The sequence below is a fragment of the Rhinolophus ferrumequinum genome, chromosome 6 (assembly GCF_004115265.2).
Source record: "Rhinolophus ferrumequinum isolate MPI-CBG mRhiFer1 chromosome 6, mRhiFer1_v1.p, whole genome shotgun sequence".
Taxonomy (NCBI): Eukaryota; Metazoa; Chordata; class Mammalia; order Chiroptera; family Rhinolophidae; genus Rhinolophus; species Rhinolophus ferrumequinum.
Genome location: NC_046289.1, coordinates 62,397,976 through 62,418,201, shown reverse-complemented (window position 1 = coordinate 62,418,201; position 20,226 = coordinate 62,397,976). Strand labels below are relative to the sequence as shown.

Below are 20,226 nucleotides of genomic sequence, written 5' to 3'. Positions count from 1 at the left end.
ATATATTTGTGAGATTCCTTTTGTTTCCCAGTGTCTGCTTTTAAGAGGTTAATAAGTCTTGTCTGGGAAGGTAGTCTTGTAGCTACCCTGTAGTTTTTAAGTGCAGTTTGGAGTTTTGATTAGACTCCCCAAAGTCCTATATTGTCCTTATTCATCCATCCATCCATTTTATTCTGTTACAACATCTTATTAAATGCCTGCTACGTGCCAGGCATTGTTCTAGGTGCCACGGCTATGTAGACACATAAAGTGTAGCAGGCCCTGTCCTTAAAGAGATTATAGTTCAGTGGAAGATAGAGTAAGTAAACAATAGCATTACATGTACTAAGTGCTTTGAAAAAAAGTAAGTATGGGTGTTCTCGGAACACGGTCTTAGAGTGACTAGAGAAGGCTTTTCAGTGAAATATATGTTTAAATTGCAAAGAGTTTGGGAGGAGAGCTCAAGAAATGTTCCAGGAACAGGGAGGGATGTGTGTAAAGTACAGAACCCATGAAGGACTTGGCTCATTTGGGGAACCGTTAGTAATTCAATTGAAATAGTCAAGTAAAGGCTGAAATACAGTGTAAGGGGCAGCGGAGGGGGTGGGGAGGTGGCAGTCACTGCTAAGCTAAGCAGAGGTAAGATCCCCTTGTAAACAGTGGGAAGGAATTGGGACTTGAATCTGAAAAGAGCTGGGAGCCAGTGAAGAATTTTAGGCAAGACGGTAACACAGTCAGACTTTATGATAGATCGCTCTGGGTGCTGTGTGGGGGGAATCAGTGTTTTTCACAATCAGGATTAATGGCAGGTAGGTCAGTTAGGAGAATGTTGGGGACACTTAAGTGAAAAATAATAGCGCCTCAACCAAGGGTGGTAACAGTAAATGTGGAGAAGAATAAAGAGGCTTCAGAGAAATTTAGGAGGTGGAAAAAGTAGGCCATAGTGATTGATTGGATATGGGTCCAGAGGGAAGAATCAGGGATGCTATCCAAATGTCGGCCTTCAGCAGCTCGGCACTGAGTAGTGATGATAAGAAATGTGTATTGCTGGTATCGGGGAAAAGAAGATGGGTCTAATTTTCGACATGTTGAGTGTGAGGTACTTGTAAGAAGTGTCCACTGGGCTGAGCCTGGAGCTCACGAGAGCAGCCTAGCTTAAAGGTAAAGATTTAAGAATCATCAGCATCTAGAAGTGTTTAATCTGGGGTCCGTGGAGGACTACAGGAGGTTCTGTGAAATGTATGTTTGTGTATTTGTCAGGAAGGTGCATAGCTTTTATAATTATAGAGTCCTGTGATGTAAAAAGGATTTGAAATATCTGTTACGGTGTGTAACGGAAGATGTGATTGTCTGTGAAGAGGGTGGAGAGTGAGCAGGAAAAGGTCTGGAATAAGTGCCCTGATGAACCCCAGCACTGAAGCCCGAATTGGAGGGTGAACAGCAGAGGTCAAAATCAACATCACACAGTCCGGCCTGGAGCCAGACAGGGGTCAGGTCAAAAGCAGGTCAAGGAAGGGGTGGAATGGCTGGGTGACTGGGTGGTGAGTATCGGGGGCTTCATGGGCTGCATCGGTGGTTCTCAGACTTCAGTGTGGGTCAGAATTAGCTGGGGAACTTGTTAAAACACGGATTGCTAGGCCTCGTCGTCCACATGTTCTGTAGATCTGGGGAAGGGCTTGAAAATTTGCATTTCTCATAAGCTCCCGCGTGAGGCTGATGCTGCTGCCCCAGGAGCCACAGTGAGAACCACTTGGCTAAATGACTCGAGCTATAAAGAGCTGGGCAGAGCAGACATACGCAAGATAATAAAATCATAGACATGTAGACCTGGAAAAAAATAAAGACCAGGTTTTCCATACCTAAGGAAACTGAGTTCCACATCTAATGCACAAGTTTTCCACAGTAGTAAAGGCAGAGTGAGGATTCAAATCTTAATGTTAAATAAAACACTGTTATTTCCACCGTGCTCTCCTGCTGCCTGAAAATGGAATACATCTCTCTCTAACACTGGAAATTTAAGAATTATGCAACTTCAGATTTAAAGTCCCTGCTTCTAGAAAATGTATATCACAGGTTGGGAGAGTTACTAGATTTCCCTTTTTTCATACATCATGTCTGATACGGATTATTTCCTTGACCAGCGCCTGATAGAGGAAGAGAACATGCTGGCACCATCTCTAAAGCAGTTTTCCCTGCGAGTGGAGATTCTGCCATCCTACATTCCCGTGAGGGTTGCTGAAAAAATCCTGTTTGTCGGAGAATCTGTCCAGATGTTTGAGAATCAAAATGTCAACCTGACTAGAAAAGGTAGGGCTCTCCTTGCCTAATGTACCCCATCCGCAAAGCCCCTCTCACTTGACATTACGTGGCCCCCAAATGCCTGGTCAGTCAGTGGCTAGTGTGTATGTGCTGAGATTTCAGCATCACCACGACATGCGCCTGCACAGCGGGCGAAGGAGCCCCCCCACCCCGGGGCTGGAGAAACCTTGCCTGTCCTGGTTGTTCTCTGCCTTCCTGTGACCATGCCTTCCTGTTCTGCAGGCTCCATTTTGAAAAACCAGGAGGACACTTTTGCTGCAGAGCTGCATCGTCTCAAGCAGCAGCCCCTCTTCAGCCTGGTGGATTTTGAACAGGTGGTGGATGGCATTCGCAGCACCGTGGCTGAGGTTTGCCTTGCACAGTATATTTTCTTAGCAAGAAAGTGGACCAGTTCCCCAGAAGTTGGATTCTTTTGTTTCTTCTTGATGTGGTTACAACTTAGCTTGGAAGGGATTGTTTTAGAGAGAGGGACGGCAAGAAGTGGGAAATGAAAGCGCCCTCTCTGTTTTTAGTAAGAGAGGCAGAAGAACTGCCTTGGCCTTTTCACACCTCACAGGAGTTTGCTAGTTAGCTAGTTAGTTCATTAGCTAGTTGTATAAAGGGAGGTCTTGGTTTCATTTCAAACAGTCAGCATTGAGACTATATACATAGTCGGCAGTAACTCCAAGGGATCAACAGATTCTGACTAAACTTAGTGCCTTACGTATGTATATTTTAGAATAGCTTTATTATTCTTTCATTTATGAATGAGGAAGGCAGAACAAGTGTAATTTTTCCATTCCTATAAGTGAAAAAAATACTCAGAAAGCTAACTTGTCTGGTGTTGCACAGGACGTAACAAAGGTGCGGTTAGAAACAGGTCTTCTGACTCCTGACTCAGTGTTAAGTGAATTGAGCTTCCTCCGCCAACTTCAACTGTGACTGAAATTTTTCAAATGGGTGTATGTTCTGTGGTTGATAACGAACTTTGGCTCCCAGATGTGTGAAATGAGTTCTTTATAGTTAGTCAACTGTGTTAACTGTGTTAGTGGTTTTCAGCTCCAGCTGTGCATAGAATCACCTGGAAATCTTAACACATGCACTTGCACCCAGTTCTTCCGGCTCAGAGGGCACCTCCAGAGCTTCCGCCTCATAGGGCAGGAGAGAGTAGGTGCTTGTATTTATTCCAGCCAACCACTAAACAAAGCTGCAGGTGATTTGAAGCACAGCCAGTGCACTAGGGTCAGTGTCTAGAACCGTCAAAACGCTGAGCATCGAGTATGCTCACGTTGGAAGCCTATGATTTCCTTTTTTGGTCACTGTCTCAAAAATTCCTAGACAGGAGACAGAGTTGTGATGTAGACATAAAATATTAGACCTTAAGGGGACCTGGAGCTATCACTTGATTTGATTCTTTATGGGCAAGTAAATATCTAAACTACCTAGAATATACTTTCCTGTCCTCTCAAAATTTCATGACACCGTCCTCTGTTCATAGCCAAGGCAGCTCTGGTCTTAGGGGCTGGTGTCTTCAGTTCCTTGCATCTTATTTTATTGAATCTATTTCTGTTCTTTAATCATTTTTGTGATAACTTTTTGGAAAATATAATTAATGGAGGAAAGTAAAATTTCATTGAATATCAAAATTGTTTTTTTCTTGTGAAATTTTGAAATGCATAAAAAATGTTAGCTAAGGAATTGAAGCTCAGACTCCTTGAAGTATTTTAGAATTGTACCTAATAGACTGTTTTTGAAAAGTATTGTAACAATAATAACAGCTCATTGTAATGAAAAGAAATATCGTGTACCCAGAAGGCAAAGGGGCCGTGTCTGCAAATACCCACCGTAGTCATCTCCTTAGGATCTTTCTCTCCTTTTTTAATTTTTTAAAAAACTGTACTATATGAATCTATTTATATAAAGTTCAAAAACAGAAATAGACTGGTGTTAGATGTCAGGATGTATTTGCTCTTGGTCAATGGCAAGGGCATGGGTGGGGCTGGCAGGGTGCTGGTTCTGTAGGTGTGCTTAATGGGTGAACATTCTTCAAGCTGTAAACTTACGATTTGTGTACTTTTCTCTATATACGTTAGTAGTTCAACAAGAAGATTTTAAAAATTAACTCCTACACAATAATTTTCTTGTTTGAATTTGACCTTTAGTTCGTTACTGCTTATATAGAGAAACGGTGGTATTAATTCTTGGAGGTTAATCTTATGCTTGGCAACTTGTTGAAGTCTTTCTTTAGTTCTAAGTTTGTTGACGCTATTGATTTTCTAAGTAATGATTATATCATTTGTAAATAATGAAACTTTTACAACTTGCATTCCAATTTTTAAAATGTTGCTTTTTTTTCCTTGGTCTTGGCTAGGATCTCGAATACTGCATTAAAGAGTTGGAGTGATAGTTTATATAAATTGTGTTAACAGTAGATGTGATAATGGGCATCCTTGAATTTTTTTGGCTCTTAAAGATGATGCATCTAAAGTCTCTCTACTACTATAATGTTTGCTTTAGGCTTTTGGCACATCAAGTTAAAAAAATTAACTTCTCTTTCTAGTTTATTATGAGTTTTTATCATAAATAGATGTTAAATTTTATCAACTGCTTTTTCTGTATCAATTAAGGTTCAGTTTTTTTGTTTGGGTTCTTTTTCTCCTTTAGTGTATTCATATGGTAAATCCCTGGTTGGATTTTCAGATATTGAATCTTCCTGAGATAAACCATACTTAAATGTGATGTTTTATGTTTTAATATACTGTTGGATTTGGTTAGCCAATACAGTATTTAGAATTTTTGCGTCTGCATTTACTAGTGAAATAAGACTATACTATTCTCTCTCTGTACTCTTATGTGGTTGTGGAATGAAGATTATATAAGCTTTATAACATGAGCTGTCACTCTTGTTCTATTTTTTAGAACAATTAATATAAAATTTGTGACTGAAAGTTTAAACTTACCTGAAAAATTATCTAAGCTAGGTTTTTTTAGAGGGGTAAATCTTCACCAATTCGACATATTTAAAACCTATTAATCTAGTCAAGACATTAATTTCTTATACCAATTTTGTTATTTTCTACTTTTCTAGGAACTGACCATTTCATCTAGATTTCATTTTTTAAAAATCTCTGCTTCTCTGTAGCTATTTATTTTGCATTTATTTCAGTCTTTTTTATTTAATATTAATCTTTTCAAAGAGCCAGCTTTTTAAATTAATTTTCTTTGTATTTTTCTCTTTCATTGATACCTGCCTTTTTTTTTCTTCTTGTTTTTGAATTTTCTGTTACTTTCTTCCAGTTTCATATGATGAAGCTTGACTCTTCTATTTTTAATCTTTATTTCCTAAGAAATATATATATATAAAACTTTACATAATGCTTTGACTGTGTCCCACAAGTTTTTGGCATATGTAGTGTTTTCATTATCATTCTGGTCTAAGTAATTCTTAATTTTCTGTATGATTTTCTTTTTAACACACGGAATTTACTGTTCTTATTTTATTGCAGTGTAGTTGGAGAACAAAGTCTGTATATTGGTCCTTTCATATTTATTGAGGCTTCCTTTATGAACTAATATCGGGTCTGTTTATTTTTAATTGCTCTCCATGTGCCCAGAGAATGTATATTCTGTATTGAGTCTAGGGTTCTATGCATGTTCTCATTCTCATTTTTAGGTTATATGTTAGAGATGTGTGTGTTATAATGAATGTGTACTTATTGTTTTTCCTTTTATGTATAATGTCATCTTTATCACTTATGATGTATATTTATATATGTATATGTTTTTACTTAAATTCTGTTTTATTAGTTATTAAGATCACTTCAGTTTTCTTTCATGTCATATTTACCTAATGTACTCGTATTTTCTTTTTTGATCTTTGAGGTAGTAAATTCATATTTAAATTTTTAATTTTTTAATTGATATAATTCACATAACCTTTGAGCCATTTAAAAATAGTGTACAATTCAGTGGTTTTATAGTATATTCACAATGTTGTGTAACCATCACCACTAACTAATTTCAGGACACTTCCATCTCATAATTTTACTGTTACATTACCCTTTCATTCCTGGGATTAACTCATCTTGGTCATGGTTTATATTCTCTTTTTCAATACATTGCTGGATTTGTACAAAACCATTTTTTACAGAAGTTTTCATTGTAATGAAATTTTGTCCCTATTTTGTTGGTTCTTTTCACAGCATCTCTGGAAGCTGATGGTGGAAGAGTCAGATTTACTGGGTCAGCTGAAGGTAATAGCTTACCTGTTCTATTCACTCTTAAAGTGATGCTGGTGGGCAATGATTTGATTCTCTAGCTTCTGAGAGCACTGGTTGCCTGTACCCAGAGTTCTAGAATGGACTCATATGTCTTTGGCCAAATGGGCCAACTCCACTTAATATTACAAATTTATTACAGTACAATACAAAGCTTTGGGTATTTACTTTCTTCTGGCATAATATAATTGTATTTTCACTGAATAAATGATACCAAAGACACAGCAGTCATCCTGCCATGAGAGATTGCCAAGTGTGCGCCTTTGAAATGCCAAAAGCCCGTATCCTTTTGTAGGTTGACTCAAGCTGATGAGATTTGGAAATTAACGTGTAATTCCAGTAGGACAGTGAGGAGCTCATGGCCCCGCTGGAGTACCAAATTGTAAACTGAAATTCTTTCTGCAGATCATTAAAGACTTTTACCTTCTGGGACGTGGAGAACTGTTTCAGGCCTTCATTGACACAGCTCAACACATGTTAAAAACACCACCCACTGCAGTAACCGAACATGGTAATTGCCCTGTGGGCCAGAGAATTAGCAGCTTACTGAAGTTGCAGGGTATTTCTTGGCTGCTGCTGAACCATTTAGGCCTGTTCCACATCAGAGCAGACTGGTGAGTTACAGAGCAGTGTTTCCAAGGATGGGAGGCCTTCGGCTTCACAGTGAGGTCACTGGGAGCGGTGGCTCATGACCCTTTCTGGAAGAGCTGGTACAGGCCTTCACACCAGGTATTTTATCTCATCAGATGACAGCCACGTAGTCCTGAGAGGACATATTGGGATTTATTGCCACCTCTTACTGCATTAGCACTCTTAAGGTTGTGATGATGGAAACCTAACCTGAACTGACCTAGGTAGAAAAAGGGAATATATTTGCTATTGTATCTATAACTTCAATGGGACAGGGTGTAGCTGGGCCTCAGAACTGAAACTAGGGACTTGAATACTGCTGGGATTCTCTGTCTTACTGTAGCTTATCTGTGATTCTTGTACACCCTTTGGTGGCCTTGCAGTCCCAGCTGGAAGCATGGCCAATAGCTCCTAGGAATACCCCTCGCAGCGTCTCCTAGAGGAACCAAACCGGTCTCTCCAATAGCAAGTTAAAGGATTCCAGGGAAAGGTTTTGATTAGCCAGCCCGGATCCCTACCCCTGTAGCAAAGAGGTCAGACATTAAGATACGCCTATGTCAGCCAAGTGTCTCCCTTGACCAGTGGGAATAATCACCATTCCCATACAAACTACATGAGAAAAGTTGGGTAAAAAATACCCCACAGAAAATGGAGGAGGGGGGAGCTGGAGTTACTATTTTCCTACCTCTATAAAACAATGTATGTCCACTGTACTTGCATAGGACATTTTTGGCTGCAGACATCAGAAAACTCAATTCAAAACACCTCAAACAAAGGGGAAAAAAGAATTTATTGATTCTCATAACTGAGAAGGTCAGAAGTATGATGGCTTTAGGCAGTTTGATCCAGTGGCCCACATGACACCTTCAGGACTTGGTGTGGTTCCATCTTTCACCTCTGCCTTTCTTCTCAGGCCTGCAGCATAGTAGCAAGATGGTGTCCAGTGAATCTCACATCCTACTAAGTCCCTGTTTATCTCTAAAAATAAAAAGTGCTGCATTCTTTCAGAGTCTGATAAGAGCCTCTGGAATCGCCTGGCTTGAGTCACATTCACATCCCTAAACAGTGTAGCAAGGTAGAGTCTTACATTCCATGTGCTCATGCCTGGGTCACCTGCGCACCCACCCCTCGGATCAGGTATCGTCAGCCTCACTGGAACTCCATGGATTGTACTGGGCAGGGGTGATTCTCTGGGGAAACTCAGGGTGCTGTTATCAGCAAGCAGAGGAGGAAGGCATGCTAGTCAGGGAAAAGCAACCAGTCTACTCTATTGCTTTCTTAGTGTGAGGGAGGCTGGGGGAGGAGGAAAGCCCGAGTCTGGGTTTGTTACCCAGGCATTTTTGGCAATCCGCGTGTTCCTTCTTGCAGATGTGAATGTGGCCTTCCAACAGTCAGCACACAAGGTGTTGTTAGACGACGACAACCTCCTCCCGCTGTTGCATTTGACAATTGAGTACCATGGAAAGGAGCATAAAGGTTTGCCATTCTTGCTTGCATCTTTCTGTTCCTACTGGTCATCATCTGTTCTCCTTCCTGTGCTTCCATCCACCTCCACAGAGACCTTAGAAATCACCTAGTCCAGTGCCCTAATTTTAAACAGGAGGGAGTCCAGAGAGGCCGGGATGCCCAGGCCGAGGTTTCGGTTTTTGTTGTGCTGCTGGAATGGTCTGTTTATCTCAAGCCACCAGACTTGAAGGCTAAAAAAAGAATCTCTAGAGTCAAGAACCTCACGTAGACGTTTTCTTGCCTCTGCAAGTCCCCTTTATGTCCCCTCTGTGCTTCTGACACTGCAGGCTCGAGTGCGCACTCATTTCCTGAATGCTGTTCACCTGTTGAAGCTCTGGTTCTAGATTAGCGAAGCCTAATGTAGACTCCTTCCTTCTCCTTAACAGATGCTGCTCAAGCCAGAGAAGGGCCGTCTCGGGAGACTTCTCCCCGGGAAGCCCCGACGTCTGGCTGGGCAGCCCTGGGTCTTTCCTACAAAGTGCAGTGGCCACTGCATATTCTCTTCACCCCCGCTGTCCTGGAAAAGTGAGTATTTGAGTTTCTCATAGGTAAATAAGACCCACCTTACTTCCAAGGGAAGAAATGACCAGGAATAGAATTCCTGGGAGCACGATAGCCACCCAGCTAGTTAACTGTCTGTAAATCAGAGGGTTCAGACTCATGCCTTGGGGGGGCTGGACAGAAAACATTACAAAGTGAAACTGCAGGTGTGAGACAGTAGGGAGTGGTAGATGCTGCATTGAACAGACCCTTAAAACCATCAGTTTTGTTCCTTTTTAATGGCAAAATAACAAGCAGTTTACAGGCTGCCAGTTTGTGACTGCTGGGACCTGCCGTCTCAGGCACCACGTTGAGTTTGGCCCCTGATAATTCCATCAGACTGACAAGATTCCTACCTAACTTGTCTAATTTCTTTACGTGGGAAAACTTTCCAAGCCCACATGTTTGCTGTGGACTTTAGTCACTGGGGAGAACACCTTCTCCCCAGGGAGAGGCAATGGGGACGGCCACGCTGGGTGGGGGTGGAGTAAAGGAGCGGGACCAGGGTGGTAGGAGACTTGGATCAGCCCTGGTCTTTACCCTGAGAGCCTGGCAAGTGCTGTTGCTTGGCCGTCAGGACCTAATGTCGCCAAACCAGAGAGGAACTAGAGCTCTAGGGAAAGGCAGTGGGAGAAGCATACTGGCTGGTGGTGGCCTCTGAACCCCATCCCCAGCCGTTTTAGGAATTTCCCAAACCTATTACAGGTTCGGGCACTGGGCCCTGGCCTGGCTGGACGATGGAAGCTGCGCTGCTCAGGCTAGAGAAGTGGAGAAAAGGCAAACAAATGAACAAAGGGCCTCTCTTCATCCTCCCTCTTCCTGTTCATAACTCTGTCTATTTTGGGGGAGTAGAGAAGTGTAAGGTGTGAGGGACTAGGCATAAACCGGAAAAGACAAGGTTGGTTGGGGGGAAGATTCCGTGCCAGGTTCCGAGCCCACAGCCCACCTAAGTAAGCTGCACGGACCTTGTCCGGGGCGCCTCCTCAGCTCCCAGCACCTCCAGCCCAGCAGTCCACTCAGCTCCTCACTTGAGACACTCCTAACACCCTTAAAGAAATCACACTATTTTCTTAACTTTTTATTATGAAATTTTCCATGTACAACAAAAGTATGGATTGTAATGCTCTCCCATGTACACACTACCCAGCTTTAGTAACCATCAGCATTATGGTACTTGTTTCATCTTTCTTTTTGCTAGAGCTTTATAAAGCAATCCCAGGTATGTCATTTCACTCCATCACTATGCAGTTCAAAAAAGACATATGTTTAACACAACTACAGTGCCATTATCACATCCCAAAAAATTATCTGACATCCAGTCCACGTTAAATTTCTCCAATTATCTAAAAAAATGTCTTTATGGTTGGGTTGATTCAAATCAGAATCCAAACAAGGTGAAGTATTTTCAGCATATTGTTCCATTAGAAATAGGTAATTTTTAAAACCAAATGGAATCGGACTGCCCTCTGCGTGCCTGCCTAAGAGCAAGTCAACACCTCCAGTTCTACCGGGAAGCAGCTGCTCTTCCCACGGTTTCTCCGTACCGGCCTCAACATCAGGCAGCTGGCCTGAGCTCACTGCGAGGGGGATCTCAGTGAGAGGCGCCCTTGATTTTTCCTTCTGTGGGCTCCAGGCACAGGATCAGATTCACCAAAAGCCTTAACATATTCTTACTGGTCCTCGCAAGGCCTCCTTCCTACACACACTCGCACACACGCGCCGTAAAACCACTTCCAGCACAAAACCTAGAAAACTGACAGCAATGTCATCTGCCTGTGTGGTCCTCCCCGTCCTGCCCCCTTGCCTCCCACATCCCAAACTGACCACTATCCTAAATTCCATGTTTTCTGTGTATTTGCACAAAGTATATTTCTTTTCTATTTAGTTGTTTTAAGCACTATAAAAAGGTACTGGGGTGAACGGTTAGCTCAGTCGGTTAGAGCACGGCGCTCTTAACACCAAGGTTGCCAATTCGATCCCCTCATGGGCCACTGTGAGCTGCGCCCTCCACAACTAGATTGAAACAACTACTTCACTTGGCGCTGATGGGTCCTGGAAAAACACATTTAAAATAAAAGTTAAAAAAAAAAAATGGTAAGTTAAAAAAAAAAAGTATTGGGCTATATGTAATCTTTTGAGATTTACCTTTTTTATTCAAAATCCTCCTACTAGCAGTCATTTTGTTGTCCAGCTGAAGTTCATTCATTTTGATGGCTATGGAATAGTCCATCATATAAATAACCAAGTTTATGTGTCTACATCTCTACCCTGCCCTTTTGGGGAGGGCAGGTGAGTCCCAGGGTCCGTCATGCAGGTGGGCGTGGGGAGTGAAGTTTCCCCACGCAGTGCGCTGTTTCTGTTCCAGGTACAATGTTGTTTTCAAGTACTTACTGAGTGTGCGCCGGGTGCAAGCGGAGCTGCAGCACTGCTGGGCCCTGCAGATGCAGCGCAAGCACCTCAAGTCCAACCAGACGGATGCGGTCAAGTGGCGCCTGAGAAACCACATGGCGTTCCTGGTGGATAATCTCCAGTACTACCTCCAGGTCTGTGCCACGGGAGGAGCAGGAGGGAGGAAGGTGGCAGGCGTTACTGAAGAGGGGCTGCAGTTCTGCATTTGATGAAACTTTGGGGTTTGAGAAAATTCACGGATTATACGGTGTTTACCCGAAAATAAGACCTAACCGGACAGTCAGCTCTAATGTGTCTTTTGGAGCAAAAATTAATGTAAGACCCAGTATTATGTATTAATTATATGACCTGGTCTTATAGTAAAATAAGATTGGGTCTTATAATTTTTGCTCCAAAAGACACATTAGAGCTGACTGTCCGGCTAGGTCTTATTTTCGGGGAAACACGGTATCACTAGGCATGTTTCTTGGGGGCATTTAAAAGAAAAGTGAAAATAAATGAAGGAGAATGAGTTAGGGTCCTTATCAGCACCGCAGTATTTAATTATTGTTGATTTGACTGTTACTTCTATAGTTTTCTGTAACTTCTGGAATCCTATAGGACTTAACCAGGTCAGTCAGGAGAGGATGTGGCATGAGGGGACTGGGTTGGGGCGGGCGGTGGGGTGGGGGCAATCTGCCCAGACTTTGGAGGCTGGTAGGAATTAGGCAAATAACTTTCTACAAGGCGAGGCAACGCAAGGGTGCTTTGGTCAGCTGGCAAGTAGCTTAGATGGAAAGGTGAGTGGGCCAGAGAATTTCTGTCGTCCTGTCAGACACCGCGATGTCCTCGGGTGCTTAGAATATGCAAGGTGCTAAAATTATTTGTGTAACTGTCTGTCAGGTAGATGTGCTGGAATCTCAGTTCTCACAGCTGCTTCATCAGATCAATTCCACCCGAGACTTTGAAAGCATCCGACTAGCTCACGACCACTTCCTGAGCAACTTGCTGGCTCAGTCCTTTATCTTGTTGAAACCTGTAAGTATGACTGCTTGGTTTCCTCAGGCTGCGTCAAGCCTGACTGTTCCCTTGGGCACTTTGAGTTGCCAGGATGGGGAACTATCATTAAGCAATTGTTCCATCTCCATTTTTAAACATTTTTCACAACTTACAAAGCAAAACTAAAAGAGAATGTTAAAAGGGAACCTAGGTTATCTATTGAGTTCTGAAATACAGGATGTGATGAGCAGCTGTAGATGAAAAAATATGTGCTCAGAAGGAAGGATTTCAAGTAATTTTAGACTTTTTGGACACCATAGAGAGACGTAGTTTCACCATAGAGAGAAAAGTAGTTTACTTTCCTAAAAGTCTTTTGGGTCAGGATCAACCACTTGTTTGAAAGTTGGAGCAGTGTCTCCGTGCGTGCACGTGTGTATGTGTGTGCATGTTTCCGTCAGGGAAGTTATCTCATCCTCAACCTTGGATCCACATGGGAATTACCTGGGAGCTTAAACAAATCTAGGACCCAGAGCACTTGAGTCCCTGGAGTGGGATCCAGGCACCAGAATTCACAAGCTGATTCCAATTCCAGGATAAAAAACACAGAGGTTGAAATGACCCCTTGTAGTTTCTACTGTGATGGTTACACTTTATCTCTGACATGAGCTGGTTGTTATTCCTATTGTGCTGCATCACAAACACTACAGACTTTTATTCTGGTTTGGGGGGGCTGTTCTTTTTGCTTCACTAAAGGAGAGTTTTATCAAAGCCACTCCAAGAACCACTGTGACAGGTAGACTGTATGGTGTGAGTGCATCCTTGGGGAAAAGCAGAATCTCAGAGCAGATGGTCATCACGAAATATTTATTGAGTGCTTACTGTATGCAAGGCACTGGGGATACAGAGAGGTATAAGTCATGGCTCTGCCCTTAAGGAGCTCACAATCTAGTTGGAGAAACAGGACATACACACATACACAGATCAGTAACAATACAGGTGGTCTGAACAAATGCCAAGTGAACAGTACAGATACTACAGAAGGATCGGGGCACTAAGGCTACGTGGGGAAGGGCGTGCTCCACTGAGGGAGTGGGACCTGGTGTGAGGCAGGAGAGCATCCGCACAGGGAGCAACACTGAAAGCAAAGCTCAAGGCAGGAGCACACTCGGTGGGGCCAAGAAACAAGGACTAGTTTAATGTCGCAAGAGTCAGGGTGACTAAGAGAATGAAAGCATCTCTGCCAGGAAGGGAGGGCTTTATTTTACACTTGTTGCATTTTAAGGGGTCGGCAGGACTTGCACAGGGCATTCCTCTCCTGAGGTCAGATGTGGGAACGTTAAAGTCCCTAAGTTAGCTCTTAGATTACTTTCCCAAATCTTTAACTTCACAGATCTTCCTTCTCTTCTAATGCCAACTCTATTTCCTGGGTAGGTGTTTCACTGCCTAAATGAAATCCTAGATCTGTGTCACAGCTTCTGCTCGCTGGTCAGTCAGAACCTGGGCCCGCTGGATGAACGTGGGGCCGCCCAGCTGAGCATCCTGGTGAAGGTGAGTGGGCCCGGCCGCTGGAAATAGGCAGCCCTGTCCACAGGACAGAAGTGGTTTTGCCCAAGGGAACCAGGAGCTTTCCCTCTGAGGCAATAAAGCATTTCCCCAGTACATACACACAGAAATAACAAGATACAAATTTAAAATGTTGATATCAGTTGATTTTGAAGCAGATAATTATGTGCCACCTCCGCTTTCAAAAATAGTTCAGCCCTGAACAGTTTCTTCAGTCCAGCAAAATGTACTGGCTTTGCTCTCACTGTCTCATATCCAACCTCCTTACTTCCTTGAACTATCGCATTTCAGAAATTATAATTATCTGTCTGTAACAAAACTACACAGGCTTCCCCCAAACCCAGTACACGCCAGGTTTGAAATTGGCTGCTAAATTCCTACTGAGAATGAGACGTTCATAAGAAGTCCTGTGTACTACGGACTCAAGAAGTCATTTTAGGAGTTCACAGAAATGGGAATGTTGGGGGGCCGGGTGGTGCAAAATTTTGAGCAAGGCTTTTCCCAAGGAAGGCCCCCTGCCTGCCCCCCATCCCCCACACACATGGACCCGGGATGAGTCTGAGGATGACAGACAGCTCGAGTCCTTCTCTCTGCAGGGCTTTAGCCGCCAGTCTTCACTCCTATTCAAGATTCTGTCCAGTGTTCGGAATCATCAGATCAACTCGGACTTGGCTCAACTACTGTTACGACTGGATTATAACAAATACTACACCCAGGCTGGTGGAACTCTGGGCAGGTACGAACAACCCTTGGGGAGCTCATTGGACTATGTGTGTGTGGCTTTTAAAAATGAATTGTAGAATTCCAGTGCTGGAAGCAAACTTTAGTTATCATCTAGTCTAAATACCATAAACAAGGAACTAAGATTCAGAGAGATAAAGGGCGGTGTCTGATCATCTTTAATAATTTTAATGCATTATTTTCCAGTAAAAGTAATCATCCTACTGAAATACTAAACTCCTGAGGCTGAGATGGGTTAGGGTCTTGGGTAGGTTGTGTATGATGGCTCTGCTGAGAAGCGCCTTGGCTTCAGTTCCCAGCTGTGACATTCATTAGCCGTGGCTGCAGCTTCCATGTCTGAAAGGGGGGACGACCCCTTCTAACTCTACATTTTTTTTTTACCTAATAGATTCAGTGATTGTTGGCTTGTCTCAGAGGTCTGTCCCACTCAAAAAAAGCACTTTTTTGTTCTCCCTCCTTTCTCTGAAATGTGCTCAAGCAGATTTTTCCTAAGTGATTACAGCAGAAGAATCAAGAAACTTTGAGTTTTAGGATGACATTATCTAGATTAGAGGTTGCCCTAATTCATATTTTTTTGAAGAAAATCTTGGGAAAGCCTATTTGATGAGGCTGTTTTTCTTCTGTAGCTTCGGGATGTGAAAATTTCAGGCTCACAAACTGAAGTAACAGTCTATCCCACCACGTTCCGTCTTGAACAGAAGACTCAACAGCAAACGGGATTCTCTGGCCACTCACCGAATGTCTGCAACTGACTGAGAGGGCTCTCTGACTTTTCTCCTAGAAGCGATTACTGAACATCCACGGGTACAAGTCCTTCCCCTCGTTCCCATATGGAAGGGTTTGTCCCCCCCCAATCTTAGGGGAATTAACTCACTCACAAAAGAGAACATGTAGCATCAGCTCTCTCTCTGTGGACCATGGAAGATCTCAAATGTACATTGAGAACACTTAGCAGATAAGTTCACTTACTGAGCACCTGAGCACCTACTATGTGCCTAGGTACTGTTCAAGCTGTGAGAGACACAGAAGTAATATAGATCAGAAGTTAAATATTTTGTAGGTCGTGTGAAAAAGGAATTATATTTATAAACAGATCCACTGCTGGATGTTACCACTGAGCAAGAAAGGCACCAGATAGGGTAGGCTTCCCCTCACCCCACAGACCTTTTCTCCTTCAGAAAACTGAAATTGAGAATGTCCCATCCTTAAGGATCTTCAAAACGGAATTTGAAGAATTTTACCAATAAGTTCTAATTATTGCAGACTGGCGAAAGGGCAATTCTAGTTATTAACAATGTATTTAAAGTATTTTTTTTTAACAAAGTAGAAAGGTCCTTAAGAAAACAAATTGAAATAAAATTAGTAGCTGTCAGATATGGAAAACTGCAGGTCTAATTATCCCATCTTAGAAAAGCCCCAGGAGTTGAGGTTCTCCTAATCTGGCCCAACTATCACTGGTAATCACTAATGTTCGTATCAGTGTGAACCAAGATAAATATTCATTGAACTTCCTCCAAACAAAAAAAAGACTTGAGCATTCTGGCCTCAGTTTATAGCCATTTGATCTGGTCCTCATGCCTACATCTTATACCACATACTACACACACCCTTATTTCCTGCAACTGTCAGCTAAAAACGACCCCTTCCACTGCAGAGGTTAGCAAACCATTGCCTGCCACTTGTTTTTGTAAATAAAGCTTTATTGGAACAGAGCCACTCTTGTTCATTTACCTATTGTCTGTGGTTGCTTTCATGCCATCGTGGGAAAGGTGAGTAGTTGTGACACACTAAATCGCCCACAAAGCCTAAAATATTTACTATTTGGCAGAAAAAAAATTTGGCCCCTGCTCTAAAGAAAGAGAACAACAGGGATGACGCTAAGGGTGGGTTAGGGGAGGAACAGCTTCTAGCATCTGTGACAATAACAGTAACAACATTCTGTACCTGGGACTAGAGTCTCTAACCTCCACGTGTTATCACTGCGTTTCTCATGCTAATCCTTGCACGAAGTCATCCCATCAAGCTTACAGTCACTGCCCATTCACAGCAGTGGTCCTTTGCCTGTTAGCTCTGGGAGTACAGTATCCACAGGTCAGTTTAGTAAGCACAACTCTATAAAGAGATTGTTTTTTAATTGCCAGGAAACTTAGAGCTGTGCTGAATTTCATTCAACTTTTGGCACAACTTTTAATCTGGGCTTACTGTTTTAGTATTGGATTTTAGACAGCCCAGGATAATCTTTTGACAATGATGCCACAGAAAACTAACATTCACTCCTTGTTATTTTCCTTGGCTAGCTGTCCTCCTAGTGAACAAGCCTACTGAAAACCGCAGAGAAGGTACTATGTTTGTCTTGCTACTTGTTCTGAGGCTAAGCTCAAAGAAGTGGATGAAGAAATCCCAGTTACTACAACCAAAGAGATTCAACATTTATTTTATCATAAAAGTCCAGCAAATAAAACTATATACAAGATCCATGCAAGGAATCCAGTTACACACAAGACACATTTAAAACCTCGTTAAAACACAATCTCCACAACAGCAAGGAATAAAACGGGTAAGAACAAGTATCCTTAGTGAGAAATATAATCATGTTTATATTTTGGATGCTGCTTGAATCCAACTCTGTCCCCAACAATGAGGCACTGGATCACCCACTCTTGTGACACGACAGGCAGCTGCAATGCTTCGGCACACTTCAGCACCGAGGCGGGGCACGAGGGGTCCGTCACCACCACGTCAAATACCCCTAAAGCAATATCTGCAGGAAGCAGGGAAGGTTTGAATGAGGCAAGGAGACTCAGTGTAACCCTCCATTAAAAAGCCAGATGTGCCTTCTAGCCAGTACATCCCACTCTGCCCAGCTTAAAGCCCTTTATGTCAAACACAGTGCACTGCTGATCACAGCCAGATGTGAGAAGTTGTCACAAAATGCTGCCTCGTAGAAGTGTTTTTAGGAAATACACCAGTAGAAGCATACGCAGCCCAGCGCTTCACTCGTGTTGGCTACCTCTTAAAGGTGGTACTTTTCTTCTCTTAGAAAGACAGATAACAACCTATAACCAGGACTAAGACTTAGACCACAAGCCTAACAGCTGTGGGTTTAAGAAGGAACAACACACACACACTTTGCAGGTACCTTTGTTATGGGCACTTGAATGGTGCTGCTTCACGGAGGCTGCCCCCCCAGTCATGAGGATCTCAGACCAGAGCTCCAGGAAGTTCTGCTGTTGGTCTGATACCAAGAGTACCTTCAGGTTCTGGAAAGGGTTTTCACGGGGTTGCCTATGAAGGAGTCAGAGAGACAGCACCTTGGAATGGGAAGGGACCTTAGCATAACAGTAATATCCAACAACAGCCCTTCTACCAAGGGACCCAATACATCTGAATGCTTTCAAAAGCCCTGCTCCACCCCCTGCCCATTTTTCTGTGAATGATGTGTGACCTAAAACACCCCTTCTGATTTCCATGTTTGTTCTGGGGCCGAGAATGAGCCAAATAATGCTCCTGAGCCTGTATTTTTAAATTCCTTCCTTAAAACTTAGTCCCCTAGCCATGCAGGTTGAGAATATTCAACCTACGTGAAAATGTTCGCACGTTTTCAAAAGGTCTCTTAACCAGTGTAACCTAGGGAAATAAACTAGGTGAACTACTAAAATAATCTCAAACCCATTCAAGTTCTATAATTTGTGTATCATACAGTCATTCATTTTTAGAAATACTGAGTCTCACCTAGATTCTCCCCTTTCAAAAGCTTCCTGTCTTCCTTCCTACCGTTCTAGATGGGCTTGGCCCTTAACTACTCACCAATCCAGAATTCTTTGCTCCTCAAGGCTATACCCAGCTGGCAGCAGATAATTGCGGTAATTCTGGAGCTGGTTGGCATGGCAACTGTCATGGACCCAGACATGAGACACACAAGGGATCCCACTGGCAAGGCACAGGAAGTATTTCCGGGTTCGACAATGCTGATCTGCAATCAGGAGACACTGGTAGGCCGTGTTACACTGGAAGGAAAGGAACAGAAGCTGTGGGCCTGGTGACGTCTATGAAAGCCCCTAAAAAGCAGCCCTAATGGGTCACAGAGAACAGATCTGAACACTTGCAAATACAGCTGACCCTTGAACAACATGGGTTTGAATTGCATGGGTCCATTTATACACTGATTTTTTTAACTGACCCATGTAGTTCAAACCGTGTTGTTCAAGGGTCAACTCCGTGGTTGGGAATCCAGTTTATGGGGCGGGCTGACTGGTTATATGCAGATTTTCAACTGCATGAGATGTCAGCACCCTAACCCCCATGCTGTGTACAGATCAATTGTACTATCCAAATTTGATGGATCCCTTTTCTCACTGAAAGGCCCAAGTGGCTTCCCTAGATACTCTCCCTGGGGGCTTCCTGGGGGCCTAAATCCTCAAGGGACAACCAAACTCCATGTATTCAGCATTTCAGGCACAGAATCAGCAACACTGCAATAGGAATTTCTATTAAACACATATTTTTAATCTGCTTTTATCCCAGCAACGGAACCACAGCCATTAACTAACCCAAGGCTCTAACTTTTCTTCCTTGTACACTGTAAAAATTCTATTTCATGCAACAACCTTTTGGCACTTTCCCAGTTCCTGAAATCTCTAGCTACTGTCCCTCTCGGGCCTTTTCTCAGTACAGCCAAGTGGACTCTTCATCACGGACCCTTTGGGAAGCCACATAAGGACACTTCTCACCTGAGCTTCATTGAAGTCTTCGAGAATATAGCCAGCTCCTGCTCGAAGCTGGGATTCTGTGTACTGCTTGTTGAAAGGAGGAATTTCTAAAAATTCTATATAAAGAAACAGATAACCAAGATGATAATTACTACTAGTTGGTACCTTATTTGCTACTTTATGCCTGCTTCTTACCTGCCCCCTTCCCACTCCCCAGCTAGCTCCAAAGCACTGTATCCCAAAGACAGGTCAAGGGCACTCACGGATCAGAAAGTGATCTGTCTTGAGGCCTATAAAGTGCTGTCAAAAGGGGAAACCAGCAAGAGAGGTAGGGAAGATGAGAAATGGAAGTAGGTCGTAGACCTAAAAACAAACATTTCTTCACTAAGACTGATTTCACTGGACTATCACAGGGATGGACACACCACCACTTCCCACAGTGATGTATTCCAATGTGAGGAGCCCTTACCATCTGGAAGTTCTTCCTTATGTCTACCTTAAATCTCTTCTGCAAACTAAGCCCATTTCCTCTAATTCTGTGGAGATGAAGAATAGCTGTTTGGCACTTAACAGAGCCTTCAAATTCTCCTTTCGTC

At 42.9% G+C, this 20,226-nt stretch overlaps 2 protein-coding genes across 6 annotated transcripts in view; one reads left to right on the top strand and one right to left on the bottom strand.

Annotated features, from left to right (window-relative positions):
• TUBGCP4 (tubulin gamma complex associated protein 4) overlaps positions 1-17,120 on the top strand; it is a 31,712-nt gene extending 14,592 nt beyond the window's left edge. Inside the window, exons 8-18 of the mRNA XM_033107885.1 lie at positions 2,121-2,286; positions 2,521-2,645; positions 6,480-6,530; positions 6,960-7,065; positions 8,553-8,660; positions 9,077-9,215; positions 11,596-11,773; positions 12,522-12,656; positions 14,049-14,165; positions 14,777-14,916; positions 15,548-17,120. Of these exons, the coding sequence (XP_032963776.1) occupies positions 2,121-2,286; positions 2,521-2,645; positions 6,480-6,530; positions 6,960-7,065; positions 8,553-8,660; positions 9,077-9,215; positions 11,596-11,773; positions 12,522-12,656; positions 14,049-14,165; positions 14,777-14,916; positions 15,548-15,560 (1,278 nt within the window). The 3' untranslated portion in view covers positions 15,561-17,120. The remainder of the gene's footprint in view (positions 1-2,120; positions 2,287-2,520; positions 2,646-6,479; positions 6,531-6,959; positions 7,066-8,552; positions 8,661-9,076; positions 9,216-11,595; positions 11,774-12,521; positions 12,657-14,048; positions 14,166-14,776; positions 14,917-15,547) is intronic.
• A 342-nt stretch (positions 17,121-17,462) lies between these two features.
• The window catches only part of TP53BP1 (tumor protein p53 binding protein 1), an 88,536-nt gene continuing 85,772 nt past the window's right edge, over positions 17,463-20,226 (bottom strand). For all 5 annotated transcript variants that reach the window (XM_033107876.1, XM_033107878.1, XM_033107877.1 and 2 more), the window contains 4 exons: positions 19,652-19,746; positions 18,729-18,928; positions 18,061-18,206; positions 17,463-17,682 (listed from right to left, as the gene is read on the bottom strand). In XM_033107876.1, the coding sequence (XP_032963767.1) occupies positions 17,495-17,682; positions 18,061-18,206; positions 18,729-18,928; positions 19,652-19,746 (629 nt within the window). In that variant the 3' untranslated portion in view covers positions 17,463-17,494. The remainder of the gene's footprint in view (positions 17,683-18,060; positions 18,207-18,728; positions 18,929-19,651; positions 19,747-20,226) is intronic.